Source organism: Nicotiana sylvestris, chromosome 9, assembly GCF_000393655.2.
Source record: "Nicotiana sylvestris chromosome 9, ASM39365v2, whole genome shotgun sequence".
NCBI classification, from domain to species: Eukaryota; Viridiplantae; Streptophyta; class Magnoliopsida; order Solanales; family Solanaceae; genus Nicotiana; species Nicotiana sylvestris.
In genome coordinates, this window is record NC_091065.1 from 111,552,711 (window position 1) to 111,570,622 (window position 17,912).

General features: G+C 40.8%; 1 protein-coding gene across 1 annotated transcript; it reads right to left on the reverse strand.

The window, feature by feature from the left end:
• Nucleotides 1-15,610: 15,610 nt before the first annotated feature.
• Nucleotides 15,611-17,850, reverse strand: LOC138877018 (uncharacterized). Its single transcript, XM_070156397.1, has 2 exons — nt 16,693-17,850; nt 15,611-16,446 (listed from the first exon to the last, which is right to left on the reverse strand). Exons 1-2 carry the CDS (start codon nt 16,886-16,888, stop codon nt 15,695-15,697), a joined length of 948 nt encoding a protein of 315 aa, XP_070012498.1. The 5' UTR covers nt 16,889-17,850; the 3' UTR covers nt 15,611-15,694.
• Between the last annotated feature and the right edge of the window lie 62 nt (nt 17,851-17,912).

A 17,912-nucleotide genomic window follows, 5' to 3' on the forward strand; every position in this document is an offset into this window, starting at 1 on the left:
AATTAGGAGCTAAAACATAGTCCTAGACCATACAAACACTCAACTCCAAATTGAAGCTCCCTGTGGAAAATTGACCCCGATACCACTATTGGGTAAAAGTGTTAGCGCCCACTCTTCCTTAGGTTGAGTCTGCTGCGATCAATGACCACATCAAGACTTCGTTATTCCTAAACCCACCTTTAAACCTTCCGTATTAATTCCTCATATACGTTGGGAGTGACGTGATTTAACAACTACCTAAATATGTACCCTTTACCAAGTAATACATAATTAATAGGCATAGTCAATTGATGGTCATTCAATCAACAGAAATAAGCACGTAGTTGAACAAGTAAAGAAATTCAAAGGCTAAATTATATTTAAACATAACAAGAATTCATCCTCCAAAAGGTTCCATCAAAACCCTAAATAAAAAATTAGATACTCATAGTAGTATGTGAAAATACAATATTAAAATTCATAACCAACATTAGAAAACAGGAAGAAGAAAGGAAAAACTCGTGGTTGAATCTTCCTCCTTGCTCTTAGTGTATTCTTGCCTCCAAAGGTGTTGTGTAACCCTAAAGTAGTGTCTCCTCCTCCAAAGTTATGTCTTAGTATGTATTTATATGACCTAGGTAGGGTGGAGGGTCGTCCAAGGCAATCTAAAATCAAATAGGAGAACTGGAGGGCGCGTCTGCCTTTGCGCAACGCACAACCATAGACGTGGACTTAGCTTTTGTAAATTTTCAGTTCACGAAGCGGTCCATGCCTTCGCTTCGCTTTGCTGTTTTGTGTTTCATTTTTCTCCTTTTTCGCGTCCATTTTCGTGCCACACACGTAATTGGACGAACTCCCAATTCTTTCCACCTCTTCTTTTTGTGTCGAATTGTCTTCTTTTGATCATTTATCATCCAAACTCGTCCCTACACATAGGAAACACATAATGAGCATATTTCACTTCACAAACCATGTAATATCCCGCGACTCACACAAGAATTAATATGTAAATATACTAAAAAATATGCACTTTTCATCATTTATCACCACCCCACACTTAAACTCTTGCTCGTCCTCAAGCAACTTAAAATTAAGCGCATAGGCAAGAAATACCTTTCAAAACATACTCAAGCATCACACTAACGATAATAGTTTATGTCAACGCTTAGAACCCAACATATGCACTCTTCATAAATTTCCTCAAGTTCTAAACTCATGCCAAGATTATTTAAAATATTTGTGGGACTTTTTAATATCCTAGCCTCAAAAATTGACTCCACTACATTCCTCTTTGTGACTCGCTTCTTGTGCAAACTAAAGATACAAGTTCCTTACCAATCCATTGTAAAGCATGTTTCCTCACCAACAAAATAAAGAGAGTAGTCAGTCCACACACTCAAATCTGAATTTAAGTATAATTTAAGGACTCACAGAATGAAATAATTCACTCACTCTCGCAAAGAAACTCATGTACCCCCAAAGTTCGTACCATAGCCTTGCCCGTAATGTAAGTCTCTACTAATTTAAGCTCGCTAAGTCTAGGATCAATTAGGTCTTCATGAGTTGTAATGTAGGCTAAGGGATGTGTAGGATAGGTATGGATAATAGTGACTAACCCTCCTAAGCACTTTTAATACAATACACTTTAACTTTTAAGCATATCCTCTTCATGATCACTCAACAAATCGCTACGACACCGTAAATAACATAGCCCATTGACTTTAAGCACATCTACATAAGCACTAACACATATCAAAGTGAATTGGAGGGATTTTTTTTGTTCAAAATCTTTTCAACACCCTCCATAAATTGGTATTACCAGCTAGTAGCTCTCTCTAACCACACATGCACCTTTTGGCTTTTCTATGGTTCCACTCAAAAACTACCCAATCTCTTTTCCTTCACGTCTATCAACTTAAATGCTTTCAGAGGTAAATGTTCAATAAGATTTAATTAAGAACAAAAGGGATTCGTCTTGTAATGTGGGTACCAAAGAAAAGGTTTACATGATCAAACGGGCTAACAAAGGATAACATTTATCACTGGTAGGCAAATAGACTGAAGGTCAATCAAAGAGACGCCTATATCATTCCTAAACTCACAAGACTTAATCATTTTGCTTCGACTCACACACGGGGCAAGTTCTAGACTAACAAGGAATGACACAAAGTACAACCAATATCTCACCTCACACAATGCACATGATTTACTCAAGATAACTCAGATTCCACTCTCAATTTAAAGCAACTAGTACAGTCATTATATAATCCAAACACTAGGAAGTAACAACAAGAGTCAATAGATGAGCCCAAGCATCAAAACAAACACATATACTCTCAAGGCATATAGTCACAAAACTCAAAAAGAAAGTACTCAACACAAATGCTTCCAGATCTAAGCCCCAACATAAAACATGTCAAAAAGAATAGATACTCAAGTTCTTCCCATTCCATTATAATTTGAGAAAAATAAAATAAATCTTTTTGTATTTTTTTTAAACTTTAAACCCTCAAGAAAACTGTCTAGGAAGTCCATCATTGGTAAAAATAAAAAAAAAAATTGAAAATTCTACTTAAACAAACTACCACCTAGTTCAAAGAGTCATCCCTTAGAAAAGAACCATGGTCATAAGAAAAATCAAGAGGGATTAATTTTAACTAATTATCTTTTTTAATTTTTTTTCAAAATATATAGAATTACACAACTAAACTAGCATGAGAATCCACCCAAACAGTCTCTTCACCACACACTTAAAATTGAACATTTCCCAAATGTACACCCATAAATACAAGAGGGTAAGAAAAAAATCCCTGGTAGGCATAGGACGAAGCATTAGTAGCTCAAGGGGTACTCAAATGTAACTACTCGACCGGTCGTTTTATAAGTTACCGCTTCGTTTCCCCCATTTCTACTTCTTATTGTCTTGTTCATATCTATTATGTGTTGTCGAGTTGGTTGGTTCGGGTTCGGAGAGGTTTTGGTAAGGTTTGAGACACTTAGTCTCTTTTGAGTAAGCTTAAATTGGAAAAGTCAATCGAATGTTTACTTATGTGAAAAAGAGCTCAAATGTTAATTCCGATGGTTCGGATAGCTTTGGGAGGTGATTTGGGACTTAGGAGCATGATCGAAATGGATTTTAGAGGTCCGGAGTAGATTTAGGCTTGAATTGGCGAAATTGAAATTTTGGCGTTTTCCGGTTGATAGGTGAGATTTTGATATATGGGTCAGAATGGAATTCCGAAAGTTGGAGTAGGTTTGTTGTGTCATTTGTGCAAAATTTCAAGTCATTTGGACGAGGTTTGATAGACTTTTTGATCAAAAGCGGAATTTGGAAGTTTTTGGAATTCTTAGGCTTGAATCCGATGTCAAATTTGGTGTTTTGATGTTGTTTTGAGCGTTCCAAAGGTTGGAACAAGTTTGAATGATATTATGGGATATTTTGGCATGTTTGGTTGAGGTTCCAAGGGTCTCGGGTGAGTTTCGGGTGGTTGAACGGATCATTTCATGTTGGAAAAAGTTGTAGAAAAATTGATGTTGGTGTTGCAGGTTTTTGGCCTTCGCGTTTGCGATGGATGTCCCGCGTTCACGAAGGGTTAGGATGTGAGGCAGTAGAGTTGGCCTTTGCATTCACGAAGGTGGTCTCACATTCGTGAAGGGCTGAGGTCAGTGGTCATCGCGTTCGTGAGGGTGTTGCCGCGTTCGCGTAGAGGAAAGGTGAGCAGCTAAGGCATGGAGAATTGTTCTTCGCAGTCGCGAGCTGGTAGTCGCGTTCGCGATGGGTTGAGAAGCTAAGGCATCGCGTTCATGTTAGGTGTGTCACATTCGCGATGAAGTAATAAGTGGTCAACGTAAGTTTGTGCTTCGCGAATGCAAGGCATTGACCGCGTTCGCGAAGAAGGATCGTGAATAGCTGGGCAGAATGTTTAAAAGACCATTTCCGCGATTTTGGGTCTAAGTTTCACCATTGTTGAGCGATTTTAGAGCTTTTTGAGGGAGATTGAAGAGGGAATCAAGGGAAAACACTTGGACGTAAGATTTATGGACTTAATACTCGATACTAATGTGATTTCTACCTAAATAAACATGGAATTTGTAGAATCTAAAGCCTAAAATTGGAAGTTAGGGCTTGGAAATTGGAGATCTAAATCTAGGGATTTGAGGGGTCATTTGTGGTCAGATTTTGGTATTCTTGATATGTATGAATTCGTGAGAGTGTAGGGATTCTAGTTTTGTGATTTTGTCGGAATCCGAGACGTGGGCCCGGGGGTCGAGTTTGGCCAATTTTGAGATTTTTTATGTAAATTGGTTAATTTCGAGTGGGCTTTGTTCCCTTAGCATATTTTGATGGTATAAATCTATTTTTTGATAGATTTGGAGCATCCGGAGCCCGATTCGAGGGGCAAAGGCATCGTGGGCTAGAGTTTAGACCGGATAGAGGTAAGTAATGATTGTAAATGCTGTTCTGAGGGTATGAAACCCCGAATTTCACATCGTTGTGCTACTTTGAGGTGACACAAATGCTATATGACAAGCATGGGGTCGTGCACCATTGGGGATTGTGAATTAGTCCGCCCCGTATGACTATTAAACTGCATATTTGATTGAAAACTATTTGCTATCATTGTGTTTTGGAAAGTATTATCATGTTTTGGGCTGAATGCCATATTTAGGCCTGATGCCAACTGTTTTGGACCCTTAGGGGATTTTTTTACTATTATTCCTAACTGTTTTGACTTCACATTTGTACTCAGTCATGCTGTATTCTACTATTTTCATAACTCAACCATATTTTCTCTGTTTTGACATTTTAAATGATTTTTTCGGCTGAGCATTATGTTTTACTAGGCCCGAGTGTCTTTGAGAGATTTCTGACTGAGTGAGACCGAGGGCCTGTGTTGTGAGGATATTATGGGATCGGGTTGCACGCCGCAACGGTGTTGTACTAACTCATGATTACGAGGCCGATGGCCTGATTTGATTATGCCATGTGATGGTTTGATATAGCGCTTGGGCTATAGGAGCCCCTCTGGAGTTTGCACACCCCCAGTGAGTGTGAGTGCCAATATGAGATGTGATATTGCCCGAGGGGCTGTTGTTGTTTCATCAAGGGGCTAATATGAGTGATTTTGAGATAGCCCGAGGGCTGGTTCTGTTGGTATTTTGTCTGAGGGGCTAATTTATGTTTCTATCCTTTTCTCCCTATTTTCATCACTCGTTTGAACTACTGAAAGATGTTTTAAGGAGGTTTTTACTGAACTAAGGTGTTTCTATGAGTTTTCACTATTTTATTGCATTGTTCTGGTTTCATACTATTTTGGGTAGCATTATGTTGTGTTTTACGTATTTTCTTATCGCTCAGCTACCTTTACTTTTATTACTTACTGAGTTGACGTACTCACATTACTCCCTACACCCTATGTACAGATCCAGGAGTCTCGGGTCACGTTAGCAAGTGCTGATTTGATTTCACAGCAAGCTTGATCGGAGTTCGCAACCAAGTGCTTCTCCTTCCTATCTTTACTTTCCTTTGTACTAGCTTTGTATTAGACTGTGTAGTCTTTTCATACTCTTGGATGAATTTTTAGATGCTCATGACTGGTGACACCCCGATGTCGAGCTGTGTTTGTTTCTGTACTGTTCTATTCCACTCTATATTTTGGGATTTATAGCTTATTGATGACTTAAAATGAATTATTATAACTGTTTGGGGGTTTGTGTTAGCTAGCCTTGTTTTATGAGAGGCTCCATCATGACCGGGTCCAGTTTAGGGTCGTGACAAGTTGGTATCAAATCCTATGTTACATAGGTCTTACGAGTCATGAGCAGGTTTAGTAGAGTCTCGTAGATCAGTACGAAGACATCTGTATTTATCCTCGGGAGGCTGCAGAACCTTTAGGAAAACTTCATATTCTTGAAATTCTTGTCATGCGAATCTGTTGATCCGAGTACTAAACTCCTGTTATTCTATTCTCTCACAGATGGTGAGGACACGTGCTACCGGTCAGGATGGATGACCACTAGTACCACCAGCTGGGGCCACTTGAGGCCGAGGACGCGGTCGAGGCCGTGGTAGGGGTAGGGGTGTAGCCTGCACAGTAGCTAGAGCAGCACCTGTAGATCCACTAGCCGCCCCAATTCATGATCAGGTCCCAGTTGTGGACGCTCCAGCAACACCAGCTTAGGCACCAACTGTGTCCATTGTGATTCCAGGTCTTCAGGAGGCCCTGGCCCAGATTCTATCAGTATGCACTGGCCTAGCTCATATGATCTTAGTTACTACAACTGCAACTACTTATTAGGCTGGGGGAGGCACTCAGACTCCTACTTCTCGCACACCTGAGCAAGTCGTGTAAGGACTTCAGACATCGGGGGCAGCTCTAGCCCAGCCGGTTGTAGCTGTTCAGGACTCTGTAGCTCCTGTTATGCCGGAGGACGAGCAGCGCATATTGGAGAGGTTTGGTAGACTTCAGCCTCCGACTTTCAGTGGTATAGAGGGCGAGGATGCCAGGGTTTCTTGGACAAGTGTTAGAGGATTATTCGTATAGCGGGTATTCTGGAGACCAGTAGGGTCGCATTTACTACTTTTTAGTTTTCTGGAGCTGCCTTCACTTGGTGGGAGGCTTATGAGTGGCGTAGGCCTGTTGGTGCAACAACCCTTACCCGGCAACAGTTCTCCATTCTCTTTTTGGAGAAGTATGTGCCACAGTCTCGCAGAGAGGAGCTGCACAGGCAGTTCGAGCAGTTGCGTCAGGGAGATATGACTGTGACACAACATGAGATGAGGTTCTCGAAGTTAGCACGTCATGCTATTTGGTTGGTTCCAACAGATAGAGAGAGGATCAGGAGGTTTGTTAATGGCCTCACATATGAGCTTCAGATTCTCATGACTAGGGAGAGGGTGTCTGGTGCTACTTTTGAGGAGGTTGTCGACATTGCTCGCGAGATTGAGTCAGTTCATCACCAGGAGCGAGATGAGAGGGAGGACAAGAGGCCTTGAGGATCTAGTAGTTATGGTGGTACTTCTTCGAGAGGTCAGTTTCAGCAAGACAGAGGTTGTCATTCAGACATGCTCAGCCAGCTCGCCCAGGTTATCGTAGGGCATTATCGGGTCATGGTTCTGACTGTTCTCATCAGGGCCATTCATCACTCAGTGCCCTTCTAGGCCAGAGTTTGTTCCGTGCCCCATCAGTTCAGGGATCTTCTATGCCAGGTGCATATGCTAGTCATTCTGGTGCTAGGGGTTCCCTTCAGTCCCCACCTCCAGCACTAAGGAGTTGTTATAAGTAGGGAGAGTTGGGCCACATGTGGAGGTTGTGTCCTTGTTGTCTTGGAGGTCCGTCTCAACAGAGGATTCAGCCATCGACTTCAACACCAGTTACTTCACCACCACCCACCCATCTAGCTAGGGGTGGAGGTCAGTTAGCTAGAGGTCTCCCCAGAGGGGGAGGTTGATTAGGTGGTGGTCAGGCCCATTTCTATGCACTCCTAGACCCGATGCTATTGCTTCAAATGTTGTGATCACGGGTATTGTCTTAGTCTGCCATAGAAATGCATCTATGTTATTTGATCCCGATTCCACTTTTTCATATGTGTCATCATATTTTGCTCGTTATTTAGATACGCCCCGTTAGTCTCTTGTTTCATATGTTCGTGTATCTACTCCGGTGGGCGATACTATTATTGTGGACCGTATGTGCCGGTCGTATGTGGTGATTATTAGGGGTCTAGAGACCCGAGTGGACCTGTTATTGCTTTGTATGGTGGACTTCGATGTGATATTGTGCATGGTTGGCTATCTCCATATCGTGCTATTTTGGATTGTCATGCTAAGACAGTGACATTGGCTATGGCGGGTGTGCCACAAATTGAGTGGCGAGGTTCGATTGATTTTGTCCCCAGTAGGGTGATTTCGTTCTTGAAGGCCCAATAGATGGTTGGGAAAGGTTGTCTTTCATACTTAGCCTTTGTGAGGGATGTCAGTTCAGAGACTCCCAGTATTGATTCTGTTCCTGTTGTGAGGGATTTTCCCGATGTGTTTCCTGTAGACCTGTCGGGCATGCCACCAGATAGTGATATTGATTTTTGTATTGATATGGTGCCGGGCACTCAGTCCATTTCTATTCTACCGTATCGTATGGCACCGACGGAGTTGAAGGGGTTGAAGGTGCAGCTTCAGGAACTCCTTGATAAGGGGTTCATTCGGCCTAGTGTGTCGCCTTGGGGTGCGCCTGTTCTATTTGTAATAATCAAAAACAAGTATTCCTTGCCTCGTATTGATGATTTGTTTGACCAGCTTCAGGGAGCGAGGGTGTTCTCCAAGATTGATCTCCGTTCAGGTTATCACTAGTTGAAGATCAGGGACTCGGATATTCTTAAGCCAGCTTTCAGGACTCGATATGGTCATTATGAGTTCTTGGTGATATCTTTTGGGCTGACCAATGCCCTAGCAGCATTAATGTATTTGATGAACAGTGTGTTTCGGCCTTATCTCGACTCGTTTGTCATAGTTTTCACTGATGATATTCTGGTATACTCGCGTAGTTAGGAGGAGCACGCAGAGCATTTGAGAGTTGTGTTGCAGAAATTGAGGGAGGAGAAGCTTTATGCAAAGTTCTACAAGTGTGAGTTTTAGCTCAGTTTAGTGGCTTTCTTGGGGCACGCGGTGTCCAACGAGGGTATTCAGGTTGATCTAAAGAAGATAGAGGCAGTTCAGAGTTGGCCCAGACCGTCCTCAGCCATAGAGATTCACAGCTTTCTTGGTTTAGCAGGTTATTACCGCCGGTTTGTTCAGGGATTTTCATCTATCGCATCATTCTTGACCAAGTTGACTCAAAAGGGTGCTCCATTTATATGGTCGGATGAGTGTGAAGAGAGCTTCCAGAAGCTCAAGACTGCCTTGACCACAACTGCAGTGTTAAGGTTTCCATTAGCTTCGGGTTCACATACCGTGTATTGTGATGCTTCGAGAGTTGGTATTGGGTATGTGTTGATGCAGGAGGGTAGAGTTATTGCTTATGTTTCTCGTCAGTTGAAGCCCCACGAGAAGAACTACCCTGTTCATGATTTGGAGTTGGTTGCCATTGTTCACGCATTGAAGATTTGGAGGCATTATCTATATGGTGTGTCTTGTGAAGTGTTTACTTATCATCGTAGCCTCCAACATTTGCTCAAGCAAAAGGATCTCAATTTGAGGTAGCTGAGATGGTTGGAGCTACTAAAGGACTATGATATTACTATTTTGTACCATCCGGGGAAGGCCAATGTGGTGGCCGATGCTTTGAGTAGGAAGGCTGTGAGTATGGGGAGTTTGGTGTATATTCCTGTTGGGGAGAGACCTCTTGCAGTTGATGTCCGGGCATTGGCTAATCGATTTGTGAGGTTAGATATTTTGGAGCCTAGTCGAGTATTGGCTTGTGTGATTTCTCGGTCTTCCTTACTTGATCGCATCAGATAGCGCCAGTATGATGATCCTCATTTGCTTGTCCTTAAGAACAGAGTTCAGCATGATGATGCCAGAGATGTGACTATTGGTGATGATGGGGTATTGAGGATGTAGGGCCGGATATGCATGCCCAATGTCGATGGACTTCGGGAGGTGATTCTAGAGGAGGCTCATAGCTCGCGGTATTCTATTCATCTGGGTGCCACGAAGATGTGTATCAGTATCTGAGACAGCATTATTGGTGGAGGAGAATAAAGAAGGACATTGTAGGATTTGTAGCTCTATGTGTCAATTGTCAGCAGGTGAAATATGAGCATCAGAGACCGAATGGCTTGCTTCAGCAGATGGATATTCCAGAGTGGAAGTGGGAGCAGATCACCATGGACTTTATAGTTGGGCTCCCATGGACTTTGAAGAAGTTCGATGCAATTTGGGTGATTATGGATCGGCTGACCAAGTCCAGGCACTTCATTCCTATGTGTACTACCTATTCTTCAGAGCAGTTGGCAGAGATATATATATCCGGGAGATTATTCGTTTGCATGGTGTCCCAATTTCCATCATTTCAGGTAGAGGCACTCAGTTTACTTTATAGTTTTGGAGGTCTGTGCAGCGGGAGTTGGGTACTCAAGTTGAGTTGAGCACAGCTTTTCACCCTTAGACAGACGGGCAGTCCGAGCGCACTATTCAGATATTGGAGGACATGTTGCGTGCTTGTGTCATTGATTTTGGAGGGTTATGGGATCAATTTCTGGTGCTCGCAGAGTTTTCTTATAACAACAGTTACTAGTCGAGTATTCAGATGGCTCCATATAAGGCTTTGTATGGGAGCCGATGTAGATATCCAGTTGATTGGTTTGATCCGAGTGAGGCTAGGCTATTGGGTACAGACTTCGTGCATGATCCTTTAGACAAAGTGAAGGAGATTTAGGAGAGGCTTCGTACAGCGCAGTCGAGATAAAAGAGTTATGTTGACAAGAAGGTTCGGGATGTGTCCTACATGGTTGGTGAGAAGGTTCTATTTAAGGTTTCACCCATGAAGGGTGTTATGAGATTTGGGAAGAAGGGTAAATTGATTCCTCAGTTCATTGGGCCTTTTGAAGTGCTTCGGAGGATTGGGGAGGTGGCTTATGAGCTTGCTTTGCCACCCAACTTATCGAGTATGCATCCGGTATTTCATGTTTCTATGCTCCAGAAGTATATTGGCGATCCGTCTCATATTTTGGATTTCAACACGGTTCAGCTAGATGATGATTTGACTTATGATGTGGAGCTAGTAACTATTTTGGAGCGTCAGGTTCGAATGTTGAGGTTAAAGGATATAGCTTCAGTAAAAGTGCAGTGGAGAGGTCGGCCCGTGGAGGAGGCTACCTGGGAGACCAAGAGGGAGATGCAGAACAGATATCCTCACCTATTTGAGGCTTCAGGTATGTTTCTTGACTCGTTTGAGGATGAATATTTGTTTAAGAGGGGGAGGATGTAACGACCCGGCCGGTCGTTTTATGAGTTACCGCTCCGTTTTCCCCATTTTTGCTTCTTATTGTCTTGTTCAGCCGTATTATGTGTTGTCGGGTTGGTTGGTTCGGTTTCGGAGAGGTTTTGGTAAGGTTTGAGACACTTAATCTCTTTTGAGTAAGCTTATATTGGAAAAGTCAACCGGATGTTAACTTATGTGAAAAAAGGGCTCGGATGTGAATTCCTATGGTTCAGATAGCTTCGGGAGGTTATTGGGACTTAGGAGCATGATCGGAATGGGTTTTGGAGGTCTGGAGTAGATTTAGGCTTGAATTGGAGAAATTGGAATTTTGGCATTTTGCGGTTGATAGGTGAGATTTTGATATATGGGTTGGAATGGAATTACAGAAGTTGGAGTAGGTCCATTTTGTCATTTGTGACGTGTGTGCAAAATTTCAGGTCATTCGGACGAGGTTTGATAGACTTTTTGATTGAAAGCGGAATTTGGAAGTTTTTAGAATTCTTAGGCTTGAATCCGATGTCAAATTTGGTGTTTTGATGTTGTTTTGAGCATTCCGAAGGTTGGAACAAGTTTGAATGATGTTATGGGATATGTTGGCATGTTTGGTTGAGATCCCCAGGGCCTCGGGTGAGTTTCGGGTGGTTGAACGGATCATTTCATGCTGGAAAAAGTTGAAGAAAAACTATTGTTGGTGTTGCAGGCTTTTGGCCTTCACGTTCGCGATGGATGTCCCGCGTTCACGAAGGGTTAGGATGTGAGGCAGTAGAGTTGGCCTTCACGTTCGCGAAAGTGGTCCCGCATTTGCGAAGGTGGTCCCACATTCGCAAAGGGTTGAGGTTAGTGGTCATCGCATTCGCGAGGGTGTTGCTTCGTTCGCGTAGAGGAAAGGTGAGCAACTGGGGTCCTGAAGAATTGTTCTTCCAATTCACAACCTGGTAGTCGCGTTCGCGATAGGTTGAGAAACTAAGGCATCACATTCGCGTTAGGTGTGTCGCGTTCGTGATGAAGGAATAAGTGGTCAACGTAAGTTTGTGCTTTGCGAACGCGAGGCGTTGACCGCATTCGCGAAGACGGATCGTGAATAGCTAGGCAGAATGTTTAAAAGACCATTTCTGCGATTTTGGGTCTAAGTTTCACCGTTGTTGAGCGATTTTGGAGCTTTTGAGGGTGATTGAAGAGGGAATCAAGAGGAAACACTTGGAGGTAAGATTTATGGACTTAATACTCGATCCTAATGTGATTTTTACCTAATTAAACATGGAATTTGTGGAATCTAAAGCCTAAAATTGGAAGTTAGGGCTTGAAAATTGGAGATCTAAATTTAGGGATTTGAGGGGTCATTTTTGGTCGGATTTTGGTATTCTTGATATGTATGAACTCGTGAGAGTGTAAGGATTCTAGTTTTGTGATGTAGTCGGAATCCGAGACGTGGGCCCGGGGGTCGGGTTTGGCCAATTTTTAGATTTTTGATGTAAATTGGTTATTTTCGAGTGTGATTTGTTACCTTAGCATATTTTGATGGTATAAATCTGTTTTTGGATAGATTTGGAGCATCCGGAGGTCGATTCAAGGGGCAAAGGCATCGCGGGCTAGAGTTTGGACCAGATAAAGGTAAGTAATGATTGTAAATGCTGTCCTGAGGGTATCAAACCCTGGATTTCACATCATTATGCTACTTTGAGGTGACGCATACACTAGACGATGAGCGTGGGGTCATGCACCATTGGGGATTGTGACTTAGTCCGTCCCGTATGACTATTAAGCTGCGTATTTGATTGAAAACTGTTTGCTATCATTGTGTTTTGGAAAGTATTATCATGTTTTGGGCTGAATGCCACATTTGGGCATCGTGCTAACTGTTTTGGACCCTTAGTGGATTTTTTTACTACTATTCCTCACTGTTTTGACTTCACATTTGTACTCTGTCATGCTATATTCTACTGTTTTCATAACTCAGCCATATTTACTCTGTTTTTGACATTTTAAGTGATATTTTGGGCGGAGCATCATGTTTTACTGGGCCCGTGTGGCTTTGAATGATTTCTGACCGAGTGAGGCTGAGGGCCTATGTTGTGAGGATATTATAGGATCGGGTTGCGTGCCGCAACGGTGTTGTATTGATTCATGATTAAGAGGTCGAGGACATGTTTTGATTATGCCACGAGATGGCTTGATATAGTGCTCGGGCTGTAGGAGCCCCTCTAGAGTCTGCACAACCCTAGTGAGCGTGGGTACCTAGTATTAGATGTGATGTTGCCCGAGGAGCTGTTGTTGTTTCATCAAGGGACGAGTGATTTTGAGATAGCCCGAGGGCTGGTTCTGTTGGTATTTTGTCCGAGGGGCTAATTTTGTTTCTATCCTTTTCTCCCTATTTTCATCACTCGTTTGAACTACTGAAAGATGTTTTAAAGAGGTTTTTACTGAACTAAGGTGTTTCTACGAGTTTTCGCTATTTTATTGCATTGTTCTGGTTTCATACTATTTTGGGTAGCATTATGCTGTGTTTTACGTGTTTTCTTATCGCTCAGCTACCTTTATTTTTATTACTCACTGAGTTGGCATACTCACATTACTCTCTGCATCCTATGTGCAGATCTAGGAATCTCGGGTCACACTAGCGAGTGATGATTTGCTCTCACAACAGGCTTGATCGGAGTTGACTAGGTAGCTGCTCGGCATTTGCAGCCCAGTGCTTCTCCTTTCTATCTTTACTTTCCTTTGTACTAGCTTTGTATTAGACTGTGTAGTCTTTTCATACTCTTCGATGGATTTTTAGATGCTCATGCCTGGTGACACCCCGATGTCGGGCTGTGTTTGTTTCCACACTATTCTATTCACTCTATATTTTGGGATTTATAGCTTATTGATGACTTAAAATGAATTATTATAACTATTTTAGTTGGTTTGGGGGTTTGTGTCGGCTGACTTTGTTTCACGAGAGGCGCCATCCTGATCAAGTCCAATTTAGGGTCGTGACATCAGACTTCTTCCAGATTTGATTTTTTGTGCGGGCACCCCACACTTAGTTCTTACCATCTCACTTGCTTTGCTTTCTTCTAATGAATTTGCTTCCCATGCTCCTAGAAAATAAAAAGGCGACTCTACAAAAAAATTAAAAAGAGTAAAAAATTAAAAAACATAGTAAAGTTGGGTTGCCTCCCAACAAACGCTTGATTTAACGTCGCGGCACGACGCGAATCACTTTTTGCCTCTACCTTAAGCTAATGAACTGAACCCCAAATTTTGTTTCAAGTTTTCTAAAATGCTCCAAGGGTGATGGAACAAATCTAACTGCCCCAAAAAAAATGTAGTATTCTACACTTCTTAGCATTTGCATGAGGTATGTAATCCTGAATTTCTGGAAAGAAAAATTCCAAAATATAGGCACCTTGTTCTTCTTTCCATGACTTCTCAATTGGCTTGGATGACTCTATTTCCATATCATCATCCAAGCACAATGTGGAAAAATGCTTGGAGTGTGGACCAATGCGCTTAACTACATGAATATTGGCACTGTCAACATCCTTAACACCCATGACACTAGATTCAACTAAATTTTTATCCTCAATGTCCTTGGTTGACTCTAGTATTACTTCTTCAACACGACATCCTCAAATTCTAGCTGGTGTTCTACTTTGGACCCCTCCATTGGTGATAACAACTAGGTCGGGAATCCAAATGAGAGAAAGAATTTGAGAAGTAAATGCGGAAGCAATAACAACAAGGAATTGAACAACTAGAATTAAAGAGATGAAAATAAAGAATATGGGAAGAATTCAAGGAAAGAATTCCAAGAACTTCCAAGAACGTAAGTTCTATAGTCTTGACAAGATCAAAGTAACAACGTCTTGATTTATGGAAGAAATCAAACGCCTTTACTTAAAAAGCAAATCAAAACAATAGATTCGGATCTTGACCACTTTACGAGTAACTTGAGACAACAATTAATAACTAGTATTAATCACCTTCTAGGAATACCACAAAGGAATCAAAGATATCATAAAAGAGAAGTAATCTTACTACCTTGAACTAAGAACTAGTAAAGGTTGAAAGATAAATCTCAAAGCACAAGTAACAAAGATTCAAAAGAACTCTCAAAGTATGATATACTTAATCAATAAAATGTCGTGTCTTATGAATGAGAATAAATCCTTATTTATAGGAGTTAAAAGCACTTAAAATAATGTAGGGGGTTGCTAAAAAGTTATCTAAATTAGGTAGGGGGCTGCTAAGGGTCACAATAGTTATCAAACTTAGGTAGGTGGCTCCTAAGGGGTAACAAAAGCCATCAAAATTAAGTGGGGGCGGCCAAATCCTTTTGGGGCAGATTTGGGCCTTAAAACTATTAGTTTGGGCCATTGGTTTGGACTCCAATTGGGCTCCTTTTGAAACACCCCCTTTTGGACCTCTTTTAAGGTCATTTTGAGCCCTATTGGTGGACTTCAAGGGCTGATTTGGTAACCCAATCTTCCTCCTCTTGGACTTCAATTTGGACTACCAAATAATTGTAAAACTTGGACAATTCATCTCCTTTGGGCTTGAGCTCTTCCTCTACAATTAAAAGCTTCTTTATTTGCCATTGAAGTCTAGCAACCTTAGCTTGCAACTCTTTAGCTTGAGATCTTGTAAATGGCCTTGGAGCTTCCAAAACTCTATCATCTCTATCATTGTCCTTAACTTAGCCAATTCACATCCTTTATTCTTGAGATCTTTCTCCCAAATAATAACTTCTTCATTTGCACTTGAAGTCTAATGATCTTGTTTTGTAATTCTTTAGCTTGACATCTTATTAAAGGTCATCTTTGAGATTCAAAAGCTTCATCCATGTCCTTGAATAGAGTTGAGCTTCCTAGGATGCTATCATTCCCCTCTTCTTGAAGAAAATTCGTCCTCGAATTTCGACCTTGCAAGAAAAAGAAAACACGCACTAGTAAATGGTATCCACTAATCTGAAAAAATAGTAGGAATAAAATAAGATAGTGACAATGTGTCCATTTAACCCAATCAATCCTAATAGGTATAAATACTCCCTTATAAAGCATATGGACATCATCATCCCAATAAAATTTATGTCTACCTAGATTAATACAATAAAAACCTCTCTTAGATGCACCATGCAATGGAACTTGCAATTCGATCTTGTCGGTATGGCAGTCCATGAGTATACATGACAAAGAAATTATAAAAGAGTGACTACACATCCATTTAATATAAGTACCTTTACCACATTTATCAAACAAGATACATTCATGATATAGACTACTAACTACAATTACAAATCTCATGGATTCCTCTACATGAAAGAGTATTTGATCACCAGTATTACAACAATCATGCATATCCTCTTTACTAGAAACAAATACTTTTACAATCTTACAATGAACATGACTTGAAGAATGACTCCCCATCACATAACAAAGATCACATTCTTTAGCACATGAAAACTCATTAGCCACTTGAATAAGATAAGAAGAAATATTTAACTCATTTGCAAGCCTCTTCACAGAAATTCCATGCCTCTTTCCACCAAGTTGGAATAAGTAATCATCTATGTCATACACAATTTCAAAAGGAAGCGAATTACTCTTACACATTAACTTAGATATTATAGTTAATGACTTGATGTGCATCAAAATATCATCATCTACAAAAATTATAAAGTCACCAATATAAGAAATAAGAGTGTAATTCATTACCTCCAAAAATACCTTAGGTGTTCTAGAAAGACCAAGAATGCAAATAAACCAATTATACATACCATACTTGGACTTATTTACCAATGGAACATCATCACCTTGTATTCTTTTATGCAATGGCTCCACCTTAGCAATGCTTTTAGGCAACTCCATGTCATAACCCTGTAAATAAGAATCGAAATAGTCAAAAGGTTTAATAACAAAGAATTTAATCAAGCTTTTGTCTTCCACCATCCAACAAGAATTGATATTGCCGAATTTATGTTGGAATCCAATTGGATCTTTTGCCACCATCTCTTGCGCCTCACCACTCCTTTCAAAAGGTATTTCATCACGTGGCTGCACAAAATCACAAGAACTAAAACAAGAAAGAGTTAATGGGTTAGGAAGTAAAGAAATTTTTTTCTTGCTTACACTCTCTTTGGCTTTTATCGCAAGACTAATGTTTTCCTCACCCTTAGCCTCTTTTCTCTCACTAAAGAGTTCTTTTCCTTCACTCAATCTCTCTTGTTTTTCTCTCTCTACCTCACAGACTTTGTTTCTCTTATTGCTTTCTCTCTTTTCGTTTTTCTCAAGATCATGTTTACCTCACTTGACATCCCACTCTTTTTACTCAAGACAATCTCTCCTTTTTCCTCTCTTGGAATGTCAACATGCACTCCCTTACTCCTCTCATTCTTTTCTCTCTCGTATTTTTCCATATTCTTTTTAACAATCTTTTCATCTGCACAAATTTGTGAGGGAGTCAAAGGTCCAAGACTGAGTTTCTTCCCATTAACCTCAAAAGAGTATCTATTTTTTTCGATACTATATGAAGCACTTCTATAGATATTCCATGGCCTTCCCAACAAGATATGAAAACGATTCATGGGAATGACATCACACCAAATCACATCCTCATACCTTCCAATAGAGAATGGTAATAACACTCTTTTATCTACCTTTACTCCTTTCAACATGTAGGGATCAATATGTTCAACACAAGGCAAGTTCAATTTCTCAACCATATAAGTGCTAATTAAGTTATAGTTAAATGCTTTGTCAATTCTAAGGGTATAAATTGTAGACATCACTTTAGCTCTTGTTTGAAAAATAACTTTACCATTGTCTTCTTTCCATTCGATATATTGTAATATCGACCTTTCAAGAGTCATAGATCTACTCCTTCCACTGCAACTACCTATTTGAGATATCTTGACATAGATTAAAGGAAATATGAATCTCTCAAATTTGGCTTCTTTGTTTTTTTTCAATTGTTCTCTCGCACACTTTACCCTTTTGTTTTCTCTCGAAATAACCTTTGAACAAAATACTTTGT

Excerpts from the sequence above, each read along its gene's own strand:
- LOC138877018 (XM_070156397.1), bottom strand. The coding sequence starts at position 16,888 with ATGGTGGCAAAAGATCCAATTGGATTCCAACATAAATTCGGCAATATC. Across the intron at positions 16,447-16,692 it reads ATTGCATAAAAGAATACAAG|ATGATTACTTATTCCAACTT; the intron begins GTGATGATGTTC and ends TGTATGACATAG.